The sequence below is a fragment of the Seriola lalandi genome, unplaced genomic scaffold (genome assembly GCF_002814215.2).
Source record: "Seriola lalandi dorsalis isolate HSWRI2012SDOR001 ecotype SW California unplaced genomic scaffold, Sedor1 jcf7180002054188, whole genome shotgun sequence".
NCBI classification, from domain to species: domain Eukaryota; kingdom Metazoa; phylum Chordata; class Actinopteri; order Carangiformes; family Carangidae; genus Seriola; species Seriola lalandi.
In genome coordinates, this window is record NW_019524741.1 from 463,397 (window position 1) to 482,112 (window position 18,716).

General features: G+C 45.4%; 1 protein-coding gene across 3 annotated transcripts in view; it reads left to right on the plus strand.

Annotated features, from left to right (window-relative positions):
* The window catches only part of ptprq (protein tyrosine phosphatase receptor type Q), a 41,585-nt gene that overhangs the window by 4,160 nt on the left and 18,709 nt on the right, over positions 1–18,716 (plus strand). The window contains exons 9-33 of one of the 3 annotated variants that reach the window (XM_087173368.1): positions 4,834–5,130; positions 5,228–5,527; positions 6,240–6,370; positions 6,644–6,773; positions 6,862–7,015; positions 7,184–7,290; positions 7,711–7,808; positions 8,243–8,411; positions 8,569–8,829; positions 8,962–9,122; positions 10,420–10,531; positions 11,179–11,287; positions 12,004–12,118; positions 13,869–13,938; positions 14,137–14,336; positions 14,546–14,774; positions 14,899–15,027; positions 15,129–15,275; positions 15,449–15,612; positions 16,290–16,353; positions 16,699–16,806; positions 16,952–17,113; positions 17,230–17,409; positions 17,500–17,607; positions 18,353–18,634. In XM_087173368.1, the coding sequence (XP_087029494.1) occupies positions 4,834–5,130; positions 5,228–5,527; positions 6,240–6,370; positions 6,644–6,773; positions 6,862–7,015; positions 7,184–7,290; positions 7,711–7,808; positions 8,243–8,411; positions 8,569–8,829; positions 8,962–9,122; positions 10,420–10,531; positions 11,179–11,287; positions 12,004–12,118; positions 13,869–13,938; positions 14,137–14,336; positions 14,546–14,774; positions 14,899–15,027; positions 15,129–15,275; positions 15,449–15,612; positions 16,290–16,353; positions 16,699–16,806; positions 16,952–17,113; positions 17,230–17,409; positions 17,500–17,607; positions 18,353–18,634 (3,987 nt within the window). Of the gene's footprint in view, positions 1–4,833; positions 5,131–5,227; positions 5,528–6,239; positions 6,371–6,643; positions 6,774–6,861; positions 7,016–7,183; positions 7,291–7,710; positions 7,809–8,242; positions 8,412–8,568; positions 8,830–8,961; positions 9,123–10,419; positions 10,532–11,178; positions 11,288–12,003; positions 12,119–13,868; positions 13,939–14,136; positions 14,337–14,545; positions 14,775–14,898; positions 15,028–15,128; positions 15,276–15,448; positions 15,613–16,289; positions 16,816–16,942; positions 17,114–17,229; positions 17,410–17,499; positions 17,608–18,352; positions 18,635–18,716 lie in introns of all 3 variants that reach the window. The other 2 variants (XM_087173366.1, XM_087173367.1) reach the window with 2 other exon arrangements.

Below are 18,716 nucleotides of genomic sequence, written 5' to 3' on the forward strand. Positions count from 1 at the left end.
GTGCATTTGCGACAAGAAAAAAAAAAAAAAAAAAAAAAAAAGAAATTTGAAGGCGTGGCGGCTATGATTTAGCGGTGGCGGGCCGCCACTGCTAAATGAATGTAGAGGAAACACTGGATTTGATTTGAATTTCTGGGACAAACTAGAAAGGTCTAGTTTGAAAATCAGAGCAAGGGTCGTAGTAGGATGGCCCCTCTGCAGCGAGATCCATGTCAGTGGGAACAGGCAGGGAGGAGGCGTGGACCGTCGGACGGGGACCCCTAGGTGGTGCGGCGGTGTTGGAGGGCTGTTCAGGGTGATCACGGTGGAAGTCGGTGATGAGGTCAGGGTCGACGATATGGCGAGCAGGAATCTAGGACCTCTTCTCCGGACCTTAGCCCTCCCAATCGACCAGGTACTGGAGCCCCCTTCCACGACGACGGGAACGGATGAGGCGCAGAACCGAAAAAAACTGGTCCCCCATCGATGAGGTGAGGAGGAGGCGGGGATGCCGGCGACAGGGGGCTTTCGTGGACCGGCTTCACTTTGCACACGTGGAAGGTGGGATGGACACGCATGGCGCGCGGAAGCCTCGGTCTCACCGCCGTTGGACTTATTACCCTCTGGATGGGGAATGGGCCGATGAACCTGGGAGCCAGTTTCTTGGATTCCACCCGGGGGGGTACGTCCCGGGTGGAGATCCGCACCTTCTGGCCGACCTGGTAGACTGGAGCAGGAGATCGCCGCCGGTTGGCCAGTGTAGCGACTCACGGAGCGCTGGAGGGCAGTGCGTGGTTTGACCCAGGTTCGGCGACAGCGGCGGACGAAGGCTTGGACAGACGGACAGGAAACCTCCTTCTCCAAGGCCGGGAAGAGCGGGGGCTGGTAGCCGTAGGCACCCTGGAAGGGCGAGAGGCCCGTGGCGGAGCTGGTGAGGGAGCTGCTGCGACTAGGAGGACGGATTCCGGGAGACCAAGCAGCGAAGGGCTGTCTCCATCTCCTGGTTCTTCCGCTCAGCCTGCCCGTTAAACTGGGGGTGGAACCCAGAGGAGAGACTGTCAGTGGCTCCCATCAGGCTGCAAAACTCCTTCCAAAAAACCGAGGAGAACTTGGTCGGACCACATCGACAGGGAGACCATGCAGGCGGATGGTCTCAGTGGCAGTGGCACAAAGTGGGCCATTTTGTTGAAACGGCTGACCACAGTGAGGATGGCTGTGTTGCCGTTGGAAGGAGGAAGACCCGTGACAAAGTCCAAGGAGACGTGTGACCATGGACGATGTGGGACTGGGAGAGGCTGAATGAGTCCCGCCAGAGCATGATGGGAGTTTAGGGAGGTTTAGGCTGGTTGCAGATAGAGCAGGCCTTGACAAAATCGCGGGTGTTCTCCGACCCCAGGGGTTGCGGGACGTACAGGCGATTAGACGGGCAGACGCTAGGACCAGGTTGATCCTCGGTGACAGGCCTCACTCTCTTCTCTATATCCCAGGTCAGGTTGGCGATGACACAGGGAGAAGGAAGGATAGTGGCAGACCCCTCAGTAGAATCCTCCCCCTTCACGAACTGCCGGGACAGGGCGTCAGGCTTGACGTTGCGGGACCCTGGACGGTAGGAGCGGGTGAAGTTGAACCAAGTTAAGAATAAGGACCAGCGGGCCTGGCGGGAGTTCCGTCTCTTGGCTGTTTGGACATATTCCAAGTTCTTATGGTCGGTCCAAACCAGGGAGGACTCTTTGGCGCCTTCCAGCCAATGCCGCCACTCCTCCAGAGCCATCTTCAACGCCAACAACTCTCTGTTCCCGATCTCGTAGTTTATCTCGGCCGGTGACAGGCGCCGAGAGAAGAAAGCGCAGGGGTGGAGCTTATGGTCGGAGAGAGATCTCTGGGACAGAACGGCTCCCACCACTATATCGGAGGCGTATCTCCATATTATATTATATTACGTGGATGGGGGTGAAGGCGGTTAAATTGCACATGGAGTCGACTAGCCACCAAGCAAGGATGCGGGTCGTAACTGGAGATGAAGACGGGCGGATGATGCCTGCAGCCAGGGATTCATTTATGTAGGTCTCCGTGGCCTTCCTGACAGGGACAGCAGACAGGGAGTACAGAGACCCTTGGGTGGTGATGTGCCAGGCAGGAGATCGATGGCGGAGTCATAGGGCCGATGCAGAGGCAGAGACGTCGCCTAGGCTTTGCTGAACACCTGGCGGAAGTCGTGGTATTCCCCGCAGATGCCAGGCGGGGCCCTGGAGCTGGGAGTGTAAAGCGGCGGGAAGCTTGCTTAAAGCAGGACAGGAGGTGCCCCACTCTCGGATGGTCCCCGTCTCCCAGTCAATGTTGGGATCGTGCCGACGGAGCCAAGGATGACCCAGGATGAGAGGCAGGCGAGGTGAGTCCAGAATGTGAAACTGAACGGTCTCATGGTGGTTGCCGGAGAGGATCATGGGAATCTGGACGGTCTGGTGCGTGACTGTGCCCAAATGGTGGCCGTCATGGGCCCGAGCGGGAACCGGGTGAGGTAGAGGAACATGCTCGAGCCCCAGCTCCAGAGGCTGGTTCCCTCGTCAATGATACAGGCGTCCGCCCCAGAGTCTGTTAGGGTGGCCAAGGTGTGGGGGCCTTCAGGAAGGATGCCCGGGCTTGGAGCAGCGGTCTTTGGTTGTGGGGAGTTTTGACGGTTGTTGGGCTCACCAGTATCCTCCCTGTTCACTGGGCACTTGGAGACAAAGTGACCTGCCTGCCTGCAGTACATGCACAGGTTAGACTGGCGACGACGTTCCCGCTCCTCTGGGGTGACAGAGGTGCGGCCCAGCTGCATTGGCTCGGACTCCCCCTTCTGTTGCCCTGGTGAGGATGAGGGACTGGTGGAGCCCCCTCGGGAACGGACAGACGGCGGGCGAAGAGGGACCCCCTGCCGCTTAGTCTGCGGGCCTGGATACGGAGATCTATCCGTATAGCCAGCTCTATCACCCCGTCCAATGTGGAAGGAATGTCATGGGAAACCAACCCGTCCTTAATGTAGTCAGCCAGACCGTGGAGGAAGGCGTCACAGAGGGCGGCAGAGTTCCAGTTGCTCTGGCTGGCCTTGGTACGGAAGTCGATAGAAAAGTCGGCCACTGTCCGGTCTCCTTGCTGCATACCCATAAACCCCCCTGCAGTCTCTGAGCTGAAAGCCCCCAGGCCGAACACTTTGCGCAGCTCTCAGGCGAACAGCTGGAAAGAAGTGCAGGCTGGAGATTGTCCCTCCCACTCAGCAGTGCCCCACAGACGAGCCCTGCCCGTCAGGTGATTGATAGTGAAGGCCAGCCTTGCCTCCTAAGCTGCGAAGGTGCGGGGCTGAGGGGAGAACAGCAAGGAACAGTTTGTTAGGAAAGGCCCACAAGTCTCTGGGTCACTATCATAGCGCTCCGAGGTGCCCACCCAGGGCTCGGGGGCATCTCTGGGCGAAGGGGAAGCTGGAGCTGGTTCTGGTGCCGTTTGAGCTGGTGAGTGTATGGCAGCAGCGGGCTGAATCAGGAAGGTCCTCAGTTGCTGCATTTGCCCTATTAACGCTGCTAGCGCCCGTCCATTAGCCTCAGCCACCTGTCTAGCTTCCGAGGCGGCAGTGGACATCATGGCCTCGTGCTGCTGGAGAACGCTCACAGTTCTCTCGAGGCGTATCAGGGGTGTGGGACTGGACGCTGGGTCCATTTCTGGCCAGATTGTACTGTAATGGGGTGTGGTAGGACTCAATTTCAGCTCAACCAAACACGTGAAAAATTGGTAATGACTTTTATCAATGAACCAGTAGAGATATTGCACACAGGTGGGTTTTGGGGATAGAGGAAGGGGGCCGGGGTGTTGCGGAGTAGGTGAGTGGAGTGGGTTGGAGACACACACACACACACACACACACACACACACACACACACAAGGACGAGTTGGTAGGAAGGCAAGGGTACCGTTAGGAAGCAGGCTGGAGACGTAGTTGAGGGTGCAGGAGGATCGGAACCAGGTGAGCAGTCAGCGGGGTAGACCAGGAAGGAAAAGGCAGGCGGGTAATCGGGAAACCATCAGGGAAGCACTTACGTTGCGACGTCGGAACTGGAGAACCAGACAGCCACAGGGACAGGCAGACGGGGACTAGGAAGCGCACAGACAGAACTCGTGGTCGGGGACAGAAGGCTGAGGCGTTTACCGAGACGAGGCAGGATGGTCAGGGACGAGCAGAGTCGATACAGGGAAGTCAGTCCGGAGATGAACGCTGAAAAGTCTTGCATGATACTAAGAACAATCTGGCAAAGAGCAAGTGAACTGGGGATGTATATATACTGGCCTGATTGGAGATAGAGTGCAGCTGGGGGCAACAGGTGAGGACAGTGAGGCTGATTAGGAGGTGTGGCAGAGTGGAGAGTTAGACAGAGGCATATAGCAGGCTGTGACACTAATTCTCTGTGATTGCTACTGTGGATCATCTAAGTGATCCATGTAATCAAGGTAGTATACTTGCTTTTTTTTTTTTGCGAGGTTGAAGCAATTTTGCTGTTGATCTGATCTAGAGATGTTTTTCTTCTGGGAATTCACACCACATATTGTCAAACACTGATAAACACTGAGGATGTCCTGCGTTAAGAACTTACACATCACTAGACTTACGTCAATGTGTGAATACAGTCTTCATGAATAGAAATTTGCTGATTTGCTGACCTGCCAACCAATGCAGATAAGTTGGAGATGTTTTAAAATTTACACTATGAGTTCAGTAATTGTCCGAACTAAAATCACGTTCTCATAATTATGCATGAGTTGCTGTGGTCACTTAACTGACCCACATTAGCTGACAACTCAGTAACATTCTGCTGTTGTGGCTCTTAGCGGTGAGGGCCCCTAGTGGTCTGTTGGTGTTCAGCGCGAGGGGAAATCTGACCGTCTGCTGGACCAGTCCACCTGATGACCCACCAGATGGTTATCACATCACAGCCCACCCACTCAGTCACCCCAGTGCCTCTTCACTGTGGATAAACCAATCCAGTCCTGGTGCACTCTGGATAAATCAGACTATGTGCGTTGACTTGGGCACATTTACCCCAGGTCAGACTTATGAAGTAGGAGTGGTTGCACTGAAGAAGGATAATGACAGGAGCCACAGGACCAGCGTCATACACACCACAGGTAAGAGGAACAAAAATTCTGCCTTTGACAATGTGGACATCACTTTTAACCACACTAGCTGTTTTGTAAAACTATCTTTGTCTCTTTGTATGTGCAGATCCAAAACCAGTTCAGGTAGCAGTCCCTCTTTCAGTCAGCGCAAACTCCGCACAGCTGTACATTCAGCATCCACAGCTGGGTCTGATTGATGGGGTGAAAGTGTGTGTATGTCCAGGAGTTTGTGACACTGCATGTGAGGGATTATGTGGGTATTCATGTGACTGGTACTCCCTCCCTGCTGGTGTTCATCTTGTAACTCTTAGCAACCTCAGTCCAGGATCAGAGTACCAGCTCAGGGTTCAAAGCACCAGCCGGGAGCAGACGGGACCACCTTACTATACCCGCCCCATAAAAACAAGTGAGTTATCTCTGTTAATACTAGTACATACAGATGCAAATATTAGTCAGAACACTGAAGACACAACAAACAGATTCGTATTGCCTCTAATTTAGAGGTGTCAGCATAAACATTAAGATTCAGATTCACTTCAGTGAATTCACAACATAGTGGGTCCATTACCAATCTCACACCGGGACATACACCTATCACCTCCAGCATTTTTCTCTTTTACACCACTAAATTTTGGTGGTAAGTAAATATTCAGTGGTCACAAATATCAACAACATTAAGGCCAAGTTTTAAGTTAAGACAGATATTATGTTGTTTGATAGATATTGTACCTGATATGATGTGAGAGCAGATAGATCCGTTTGTGGCAAACCCAAAATCAAGGTATAACACATTGATGTGTTTGGGTGTTTTTTCTTCCTATGTTCCTAGATTAGAATAAAATTCTAGATTTACAGAATGAATGTCGTCTTTGAATATGTTCTTAAAACAAATGTATAAAGAATTTTCTGTGTTTTCATTTATACTGTTGTATTATAATAATTTATTCTAACTTTTTTTTGTAAAATACTTCATTTTATGATTACTGTAATGATTCTCTTCTTTTCTTTTTTGTGGTTAATTAGGAATTTTGAAATACCCAAAACCAAAGGTAATTGTTATTTTTAGTATGTTAGAGAAAATTACATTATGGGTTGTGGGATGTGGTTTGTGATTTTAGGTCTGGTGCCTCCCAGCAGAGTGAGGGAGGGCGTGGTGACAGATTCATCCATAGAGCTGCTTTGGGATCCAGCACAAGGGCGGGCTCACAGCTACGAGGTCACCTGCCTCAACTGTGACCATTCACGAATGGTAAACAAACAAACAAAAAAAAATCTTAAAATAATGTGAAGGTTTTCCCCTGTAGTTTAGGTTTAGGAGGCAGCTTTGTGGAAGTTTGTATCTGAGTCTGGATCAAGAATTAAGTTAGAAGTTTTTTCACCAACTGCAATTACTAATGAAGTGCATTCTCACGGTGACCAGTAGTTAGCATGTTTCTATGTTAAAAGAAATTATGTATGTATGAGTGTAACTTCTCCTCTAGACAATGCTGTGAGAATTATAATAAAGCTCTTATTGCTACAGGTGCAGAAGGTCTTCAGTCATAATGCAGTGTTTTCTAGTCTGACTCCAGGCAGGCTCTACCGCTTTGCAGTGCGAACAGAGAGAGAGTCCTTCACAGACAGTTCGCCCGTCACCATCAACATCACTGCAGGTAAACATGCACACACACATGTGCGCACGCTGCTAAATCTTTCTTTTTCTACTAACTGACTATGTGCATTGTATTCTTTATGTGCCAGCTCCCAGCCCAGTTGAGGTGTCTCTCATCAATAAAACCACATCATCCATATGCATTACTTGGAGTTTGGTCCGGGGAGTGTTGAGCGCACTCATGCTGTCAATCAAAAACGGAACATCCAATCAAGAGCTGATCATTTCTCATCAGGAGCCCAGGTCAGTCTCCCTCTAGGTCAGCCAGCACACAAATTATTACAGTTTTATGAGATTGGAATTCCAATCCGCTGATCCAGACTTTCTTTTATGACAGCAACTGGTTACAACATGGATTTTTCAAACTTAGTACTAAAAAGCACTGACTGCTAGAGCTGTGTGTGTTCACAGATCTTACAACTTTGAAGGCCTCGCCCCTGGAAGCCAATATAGAATTGATGTGATTTGCACCAGTGGGAAAAGGAAGAGCAAACCTGCTACTATGATCCTCCATACTAGTAAGTTTAAGATATTTGCTTTACCTAATGTGGCACCAATTATTGGTTGTGAGTTTGCCCACATTTGCATGTGTGTGGGAGAGAGAAAGAAAGAAAATGATTTTGATTAAAAAATTAATGTAGCAGAAAAGGAGTATTCGTCAGAAGAGAGCAGATAGATAGATAGATAGATAGACAGACTTTAATTTTGCAAACATAAAATGTTTACCAAAGACATTATTCACATTAAAATAAATGCACAAAATGATGTTTGGACCTCAGTACTTCTTTGCCTCCGGTTTTTCTGCTCAAAAAGTATAATAATAAAGTATGTAAAGAATTCACCTACACCTGTATTAACTTGTGTATTACCCAGAGTGACTGATGACAATGATCGTGTCAGTATATGGTGTCACATGCTAACCAGAATCTTGTCTCCAGCCCCAGAGGTACCACAGGAAGTGGCTTTTTCAGAGCAGGCTGTGACATCTGTGTTTGTCACCTGGAGACCACCACCAGGACAGGTGGAGAAGTACAAGGTAAGACATGTATTCCAATGTATCTGTCCAGAGGCAGAGACAGGCACTACTGTTTTTTACACCACAGTAACTTTCTGACATTACAGTCATCTGTCTTATACACACATTACTCACAATGTTACTATTTTTCCAAGGACAAAGGAGGCAACTTGTGTCAGGTTCCGTGCTCACCTGTTGGTTACTTAGCAACTGTTGTCGGCACACCGCAGATACAGTTACCAACTCTTTAAAGATGTATGACCTCTGTAAAGCCATGGCCAGGAGGAATGACCAAGCACATTACATGCATGCACAATGTAAAACCCACATTAACATAAAGAAAAGAGAGACATTGGTATTATTACAGAGTTGGTTAACCAAAAAAATTCACTATCAGTAAAATTTCTTTTTAAAAGCCCAAGTAAGTATTCAGTGTTCCGTTTTGTTTTTCTCAGCTTGTTTTTGGCCTGCTGTCCGTGGACAGGAAGTCATGGATTCAAGTGCTTGTCCTGGGCACGAGTTACGAGGTCAGGGATTTGATCCCAGGGTCAGACTACGGTGTCAACATTCAGAGTGTGTTGGGCTCAGACACCAGTCAGGTGGTCCACAGAGAGCTCAGCACTCGTAAGAGACGCAGAAACACAAAGACACACAAGCCTAAATGCACATTATTTAAATACTGATCAATAAGGATCTTCTTCAATCAGAAGAAGGAAAATAATTAAATTGTGGCCTAAATTATAAACACTGTAGTTGTAAAATTGCAATCATCATTTTCCAGGTCCAGCAGGATTATGTGCCCTCCATTTGGACACTGTGAACTCTTCCTCTCTCTCTGTGAGCTGGGACACTGCGTTTGGAGAGTTTGACTTCTACAGAGTCACTGTCGCTAACACCTCGGTCACAAACACACTCACCATACCCAAGGAGGAGCGGGTTGCCATCGTTACAGGGCTGGTGGACGGCTGCAGCTACAACGTGAGTGCTGAGAGAGTGAGGGGAGTGACAGCGGGGAGCGCTGCCTTTCTGACCATAACCACAGGTAGACGATATTACAGGTGACGCACCGGTCAACACCCCATTGTTATCACCTGGCCTTAACGCCTCTTCATTTAATTACAGAGACTTTCTCCACCTCTATGACTCTGTTTCTCCCTTTCCTGTCCTCCATGAGTGCCGGCCCGTGTTCGAGGAGTTCATGTCCTGAATGTGTGTGCACGTGCATTCTCACTACGCTGGGAGCAGGCGGTTGGGTGTATGGATCATTACCAAGTGAGCCTGCTACCTAACCACGGAAAAGTCACAGTGCACCCTGGACATGATGGATACATTCAGGTACATATACTTTTTTTAACCTAAAAAACTCTGGGGGCCACTTGGACAACAAGACAGTATAGTTCACCTAAATACCATCAATGCGGTGTTATCAAGGGAGGAGGTGTGGCATTGTAAACTTTTACGTCTATAGGTGAGATGATACTGAATGTACAAACTACATGCACACAACCACACATGCATTTTCTCTCCTCCCATCCAACCAAGTACCGGCCCATGCTGGCTCTTTCCGGCTGGCAGGTGTCAGATACCCCACAAAATGTAACCTTACACACAACCCGCCACACACACACATAGAGAGCACGGAGAGCACAGAGTTGAGTAATAGATCTCATTATTTATTAAGTTGGCCTCATGAGCTCAACCCTGAATCATTCATTTGCTTAAGCAGCTCTCCCCAGAGAGTGAGAGAGACCAGAGGGAGAGTGTTAGCCTTGTGCTAACGAAAGGACCCACTGCCCTTCCTGGCTAACCGCTAAAATTTTGGAATACCTCAAGATCCGTCATTATCAACACCTGGACAACTAACCCTTTGACCTTTACTCATGCCACTAACCAGCTTCTAGACTTGGAGTCACGTCTGCTCAGCTCAGTGGATTACCTGTTGGCCACTGCTAACACTTGTGCACTAACACTGGATGCAGCTGTCCTGGCGAGGCCTCTAACCTGCTGTGACTAAACTAAAGCTAACTCCGCTACCCAGCATGGCCTTCTCACTCACCCTCCTGCTCACACTCTGCCTGGGACAGGTACATTCGCAGGTAAGAATTCAACACTCAATATCTGATATTGCTTTTTGCACACAGATGTTGACACACTCAAATATACCAAGGATGAAACATACGCTTACAGCTCTGGCACGTCTTGCGTTTCAGAAAGAAAGATATGGTAATAAGCATATAGAGTTTGAGTTGAGGGCATGCACACTCATGTTTGAAAAAAATGCCTGGTCATATTTCTGGGAGCAAACTATACTGAGAGGTGTTACTGTGACTCATTGCCAACCAACATGCTGGTGTCATAATTGCAAGAGTTGTTTGCCACTCACACAAAAGCAGAAAGAGTGCAAACAAACGAATAAAGATGCAAACAGGTGCAGGCACAAGCAGAAACAAGCTGCCGTCCATTCACAACCACCCACCTTCATATAGCTTAAACAGATGGTTCCTCTTAAAATTGAGTTGTGGTGGAGAGTCTTATTACGGTACAGCATAAACTAAAACAGAAGGCTGAGTGCATTTTGGGTGTGTATGTGTGTGTGTTGTGACCAGGTGTCTGTGTTCTGCTGTTTTCACAGGCTGATGTGGTCAATGTCAGTCCAGGGACACAATACAGTGTAACGGTCACGGCAGCCTCCTCCTCCAACATTAGCCCAGGAGTCAGCCGCATGATTAATACTAATGAGAGTGGTGAGATGTGCACACACACACACACACACTTTTTTTTTTGTTGTTGTTTGCGTGGGCTTTGTTTTTGGGTGTTAAAGTGGCGTCAGGTTCTCATCTGCCCTCTGCTGTTTCCTTCAGTCCCTGTATAGCGTGTCCAGTACACACACACTGAGGAAAAGGAAATTAGTACAGTAGATGTGTCTGTGCTAGTGTGTGTGCGTGTGTGTGTGTGTGTAGTCTCCCTTCCATGTTTAATTCCTTTTAGGTAACTTAAGCCTGAGCTTTTGAACGGCAGGATGTGAAATGCCACTGCTGTGTGAGGCCTTATTCATCAGAGTTCGGCCCAAAACACACTCACGCAAGCCCACAAAAACACACACACACACACACACACAAACACACACACACACACACACACCCACACCCACACATACACACACTAAAAGGATCAGCCCCACCATAGACAACAACGCTATTCTTCAAATGACTCTGCTGCTCTCACTCTGCTAGTGTCCTGCTGAGATCTAAAATATAGAAGTTGTTATTTTACACAGCAGACTGAAAAGATGGGATAATGCTTGATCCCACTGAGAACACACTGAAAATAAGAAATTATGTTAACGCACGTATATACTATCTTCTCTTCTTCATACACTCATCACCTGCAGTACCTGGTCCACCTCTAAGCCTAGAAGGAGAGGCCGTAGGTTCCAATGGTATTCTGCTGTCCTGGACCATGCCACCTGATGTCGACAATATTGATGGATATGTCATCAGGTAGTTCTTTGTTGTTTTCTTGAAAAACTGTGATTCAGGATCTATTTGCATGGGTTGTGTATCTGAAATTCAGCATTCAAGGTAACATTATTGTAACTGTCTCCAACAACAAAATTGCATATTCAACCACCATAAAGGAGAGTCTGACCCATTAATAAATGCTAAATATCATGAATTTAGTGCCAAAACAGGCCAACAGGCCAGACAGCATCAGAGGGGAAAGCTACGACATTCACAGAAGAAACAGAGGGGTATAAAAACAAAAAACATTTTTCATTTAAACCAACTGTGTGTGTTTCCTGAAACAAGAAAGAATAAGGCAGTTTAATGCACTAGATTTATGAAAAAGATGGTTTTACACGTTTTTTTGAAACAAGTTGATTTGCATTGAAAACAAGTTGAACCTTTCCGACAGTATTAGCAGCTCTTTTTTCACTGTTTATGAGAAATTAACTCTTTAAAGACTCACTTCTAGTCTAACATGACCTAACAATACAGATTTCTTTCACTCAACAACACATCAGGTTTACAAAAAACAATCTGCAAAATATGACTGTGGTGTAGTATAGTGAACATCTGCCAAGTACTTGAGTAAATGTTCTTAGTTACTTTTCCATACTGGTACTTTTGCACCTGAATCTGATCCAGCCTCTTCATACAAATATGTTGTGAGTTAGGAGTCAATAATCTTAAATATATTTCTTTTTCCCTTATAGGTACAGGGAAGTCTGTCCCTACCCTGATCTCACCTTCACACAGGTGACCAAGAACCTGGACATACCAGAGACTCTGCTCACTGACTTCACCTCAGGGTCTACATACCTGATTCAGGTAGGATACTTGCTGCATGATTCCAAATTTGATTATATTGTAGCTAGTAGGAATTTTCTTTGGTGAGCTCAATATTTGAATTAAAAAGTAGTAGAATAATTAAATAGAAAAACTTTCCTAAAGGGATACTACATACAAGACCAATTTCCATGTATGTTAGTCTTGGATATGTGTGTGTATATATATTTAGTTAAATATTCATAATTAGAAGATAGAACAATCTTTGTTTATCTCATAATAAACAAATTCCTGAAAATGTATTGTGGTGTGGATGTGGCTAGCTAACACAGATCCCACAGGACCAGACTATTCTCTCGATCTAGCTGAATACAGGTAATTGATCCTGATTGCATTATTAATCAGGTAAACAGATCTATGGATCAGCCATGGCTCTTTCCACTGTCTGTTGTCACTGAGCTTGAATGTGATCGTGCTTATTAGTTTTTGGAATTCATTAACCCGCAATGACCTTCATACAAATGGACTCTGAGAGACTGACAACACATTGTGATTAAACGAGCACATACTGTTTTTGTATGTGTGTGTGCGTGTGCGTGTGTGTGTGTTTGCGTGTGCGTGTGCATGTATCACATTACTGCACTTCACCTGTGAGTGTGTTGGCCCACTAAACCACGCAGAGAGCTCATGAGCAACTTCTTCCTACTTTTCCTCTGCCCCAATATCTTGCAGACTTTTCTGTTTTCTGTTCATGATAATTATACCTCAGCAGTCAAAAGTACAGATGCAGACACATACGCATAATTTTGTCTATTAATGGGTCCTTCATTTGGAGTTAACAGAAAGAAATCTGGCAAGGTGATGAGTACTTCATTAAACACATGAAGTGATTAAATGATTAATACAAATTAAGTACTAAAAAAAATCAACTTGTTTCAAGACCGTTCCACAATCATGAGCAATGGTAAGAGTAGCATTGGTTGATCTCTATGGTATTTTTTCTGCTGTGCTTTCCATTATATTGCTATTCATTATATTATATTATATTATATTATATATTATATTATATTGTACCTACTGTTTGTATTAAACTGCACTTTACACATGTTGCGTTTGCTCCCTATGCTTTACAGGCTCCTCTGTGAGCCGACAATGTTCTTCAATTAATGGCATTATGAAATACTTAAATAGAATAGGAAATTCTTGGTGCTAGAGCTGAAAATAAAGCTGTTTTTCCTCTTTCTTGATTAAGTGACATTTTCATTAAGTATCCAGTATTTTTCATAGTGCTCCAGTTTAAAAAAAAATATGATAAATTTAAGCTGGATATGGATGTTACGAGATAGTTTTGGGGTGGTATACTTTATTATCTATTCGCTGTAGATTAAGTCCCTGTTAGCCTGATAAAGCCTTAAATTGCATTTTTACTTCATTATCAGTTAATTTTCATTAATTTTCATGAATTCTATTTGAATAGCTGAAAAAAAAAATCAAAGATGTTGTACTTCAGCACTTCAGAGGCTAATCAACCACACACACTGCTCTTGGTGATTGTGTTGTGATCTGTTTACATACTGTTAACATACCTGGTGTGTAATGTTGTATTACTGTTGTGTGTTCTGTGTTACTGGGATCACTGAATCACCTCTAACAAGGTGTCGTTCCAGTTGTAACCATTGCCTGATGTTCGCACCTAATTGGGATCTGATGACTGCCCTGCTGACAGGAGCATGAATTAATCATTAAAAGCAGTACCTACCAACTCTCTCTCCCTCTCTCTGTCTCTCTGTAGGTAGCAGCCATAGCTCCAGCTGGAATAGGAACGTTCAGCAAATCTTTATACATAAAGACCGCTGAGTCCCGTGGGTACCCTTGCACATGCACACACTTGCATAATGATTGCAAAATCTAAAATAAGAGTATTGTGCTGTGGGGTCCAAAAGTCTGAGACCTCCCTGTATGTACGTGTGTGTGTGTGTGTGTGTGTGTGTGTGTGTGTGTGTGTGTGTGTGTGTGTGTGTGTGTGTGTGTGCATTCATGTGTGTGTATCTGTCCTGCAGCCCCTGGGCTGGTCACCAACCTGACAGCGTTTGCTCAAAACCACACCTTTGTCATGGTTACCTGGTTCCTGCCACATCGCATCAACGGCCTAATCACTAAGTTTGCTGTCAAGGCAAAACACGCTCGTACCGGTCAGACGGTCCGCGTGCTGGAGGTCAATGCAGAGGACATCATGACCGGAGCGCTGCCTCACTGCAACGTACAGTCCTGCATTATACTGTCACCTCTGTCTGTCTTCTTAACTGTACTGTTACTTTAAACTGTTCTGTTTCTGTACACTTCTAATGTCAGGATTATAAATGCTACCTAGGCTCAGAGCTAACCATCTGCGTAACATAAGGCTAGAAATGACTTTTTTTTCTCTTATTTTACCCTCTGTGTATGTCCTCTATGATGTTGTGTGTCTAGGATGCAGCTGATATCCTGTCTCGTGCAACTCCGAGTCCATTGGAGATAACAGCCTCATCTCCACCCATCACCCTCTCCGCCGTGCCCCCTGCAGCTTCCTGGAGTGTGCCCATATCAGTAGGAGTTGATCAGCTGCGACCTTACACTGCCTATCTATTCGAGGTGTCTGCCTTCACCTCTGATGGAGAGGGACAGATAGCCTCCACTATGGTCCGCATGCCAGAGTCAGGTGTGGAAAAAGAAGCTATCAAGGCTATAGTTTTTATTTAATTTGTGTATTAGATGGCTATAAGCATATACATAATATACTGCATATGTGAAAAACATAATTTCTGTGTCTTTGTATATGTCAGCCCCAGAAGACTCACCACAAAACTTCTCTTTACTGAACATGACGTCACGATCGATCTCCGTGTCCTGGAACTCTCCTAACATTATCACAGGGAAATTCACCTACATGCTCTACCTTTACGGACCTACAGGTTATTAATTATTCTCTCAGAAGAACACATGTACACATAAACGAGCTCAGACTCTAAATTGGTAGAAATCTATAAAATTTTCTATTCCTTCTTCGCCCCAGGATATCTGTATGAGAACAGCACAGGAGACATGCGGTTTGCTTTTACTGGTTTGACCCCCTACACAAGGTACACGGTGGCCGTCCGAGCCAAAGCAGCAGGAGAAGTGGGCCCGGCAGCACAGGAAGACGTACTTACACCTGCTGAAGGTGGGAACACTCATAAACTAATGTACTAACACATTTCCTTTTGTTTTTAGACATAATCCCCTTAAATCCACAAAGAATTATTGATGACAATAAAGTCCAGTGAATGTGTTGAGTGTGTTTTCTCCACCTCTATGTCAGTGTCTAACTCTGTCTGCTTCTGTTTGTGTGTGTAGCGCCCAGTGCAGTGCAGAATCTGATGGCAATAGCTGAGGATTCAGTTTCGATCCGTGTGACTTGGAAAAGCCCTGCTCAGCCTAACGGTCTGATCACTCAGTACAGACTGCAGGTCCTGGTAGCCGACACCCTGCTGCAGGACATCACCCTCACTGCAGAAGTTGTAAGTCAGTCTTATCCAATCACAGCTCACTACTGTTGTAGAAAAACAGAGCCTGTTCAGTCGAAAAGGTTGGATCAAATTAGACTGTCAGTCCTTATATAGACTTACTGTGCATATTAAAGAATAGTGCTCTTGTGGACCTGTAATTATTCTTTTTCAGTGTAATTATTGTATAAAAACCTGTAAACCCCAGTCATGGTGAAGCACATAATATAATGAAAACCTATACAATCATTACAGTGAAAGGAAAACATCTTTGAATTTTAAAACATCCACTTCACAAAGACATTGATTAAACTCTTTTTTTGTTAAGAACAACTGAGAATTTTAAGATTAAGATAAGATTAAGATAAGATTTACAAAGGAAGTATTTGTTGCATCACTGTCGTGGGATGAATTGCATTAGACTGTACTGTACAGATGCTGTACCCACTTCCTCCACATGCCTCTGTGTAAGCTGACAAATCTCTACAATCATTGGGATTATGGCACATTTATATAAACATAACATCTCCATATGCAAGCTCTAAGCAACTGTCTGTCTATTGATTCAAGTCGACATTGCTTTAAGGGCTGATGAGCCCCAATGATTAAGATCACTGCTTTACACTGCAGCCAACCAGGAAAAATGAAAAAATACTTTCACATTAATCTTTTTATTTATTTTTTTTCTTCAGAATTCAACCGATGCATATGAAGATGAGACACTTCCCACTGATGTCCATATCAGCCCAAGTCGGCGTAAGAGAACTGCTGAGCTCAGTCTGATCACGTCTCCACCGACTTTCACGGCCACTCTTTCTGAACGCACACTGCCCACCAGTACGACTGCTTCCAGCTTCACACACTCTGGACTTAGAAGCCCTGACCACGTCATTAGCACTGATGATCAACCTACTGATAACCCCATGGTCACTGAGAAGCCCAGCACCAGTTATGCCTCTGCTTCACACTTTTCTATCACAAATATTCAACCTTCTGACTCCTCAGTCTCTGGGACCATTGCTTTTTCTCTTACCTCTGTGCCACCTGCTACACGTCCACCCTGGCTGACAAAGCAATCACATGCTGGGGATATGACCTCAGATTCTTCCCCCTTGGCCCTGACCCCAAATCAGGTCCGTCTGTCCACACGCGATGCATCAGTTATGGGACACTTTTCAACACGCAGCGCAGCAGCTTCGGGAACTACAGGTGGGAGAGCACTAACTTTGAAACACTGCTTCTCGTAACTTCCTGCAGCCCTGGATACAAACATTTTTTATCTGTGCCAGTGCTTATAAATCCTGTGTGTACATGTGGTCATGTGTATCCATCTATGTCTGCATACGTGCCACAGGTGTAACAGTGAAAGAGGAGGTGATGGACGTTATGTCTGAGGAGTTGTCTTACCTGGTGTCAGATCTGAATCCCTTCACCGAGTACACATTCAGGGTCACTGCTTCCACCACTGTGGGAGAGGGCCCTGCCACAGATATCTCTGAGAAGACCAGGGAACAGGGTGGGTGCTCACATGTCACTTGCGATAATCATTAATTATTTAAAAAAAAAAAAAGCTTTAAAAGGTGTGAAATCTTTAAGAGTTTCAATCTCCCTAATATACTGTGTGTCTTTTAGTCCCTAGCTCAGTGCTTGAAGTGTCCTATCAAAACATCAGCTCCACCTCCATACTAGTTAGCTGGGTCCCACCACTCAACCCCAATGGACGGATCACACATTACACTGTCTATGGCCTTAAACTGCACAGTAACCAGGCTCTGAAATGGGTTACTAACACTACCAGCATATTGATAACAGGTGGAGTGCTCATCTTTTTTGTCATTCAGATGACTATAATATACTGTAGGTCTGTTGCTAAGTATCTTTCTTCCCTAATTTAATGCTCAGATCTGGACAAGTATACTGGTTATAAGCTACGTGCGGCTGCATCTACAGCTGTGGGAGAGAGCTCTCTTTCTGAGGAAGATGACATCTTTGTTTACACCTTGGAGGATGGTATGTGCTTAACACAAACTATATGCGTGTCACAGATGGAAGGAACAAAAGTTAAACAATGAATCTTGAAAATAAAATGCCTATAAAACTGTCAGGTATTAACAAGACTACGAATCTATAGTGGTGCATTAAGCTAAATGTTAGTGTCAGTGTACTGCTTATAATGATGAAACAAACATGTAAATGATAAGAAGGTATCATTTTTACCATGTTACCTTTAGTGTAACATGTTAGCCTGCTAACATTTGCTATTTAGCATTAAAAACAAGGTACAGCCGTGGGTAACATACATCATTACTTTTAAACGTATTTAGTCATTATTATTAAAAGCCTAAGTATTACAAATCATCCTCTGAGGACCATGAATGTCTGTACAAAATTTCTTGGCAGTCTATCTAGTAGTTATTTCAGATCCACAGTGGTGAACTGACAGAATGACATCGCTTGCATGGCTAATAAGTGCAATGAAATTACAAATAGTATTCCTTAACTTTCTGCATGCTCAGTCTGCAGAAAGAATGACAAATCATCTAGCATTACTGTTGAATTGTTATTGCGTGTTATTGCATGTGTGACATGCACCTCATGCTGCGTCAAAGTGATATCACATATGAACTATTTGAGTTAATTTAATTAATAATTCATTTTTTGTTAATTTACTTCAGTCGATAACATGTTCACTTCGATTCACATTTTATTGACTGAAAGATAATTCTGGGATTTTTCTTGCCCCTCTCAACATCAGAGCCCGACTCCCCCCCTGTGAACCTCACTGTGGTTGACACCAGCCCCTCCACTGTCACACTGGTCTGGTCTGCCCCAGAGAAAGCCAATGGGGTGATCCAACATTACGAGGTGCTGTATGAGAACGAATCCTACTCTGCTGTGATGAACACCTCCTCAAACCGAGTGACTCTGATCAGCGTGAAGCCCTTCTCCTACTACAATGTGTCTGTTAGGGCGTACACCCGTTACGGCCACGGCAACCAAACATCGGACACTTTATACCTCCTGTCTGGAGAGGATGGTGTGTTAATGGATGCACCCACTCACTCGAATCCGCTCATATGAAAACCTCTAGGAGTAATATCAACTATTCACATTTTAGT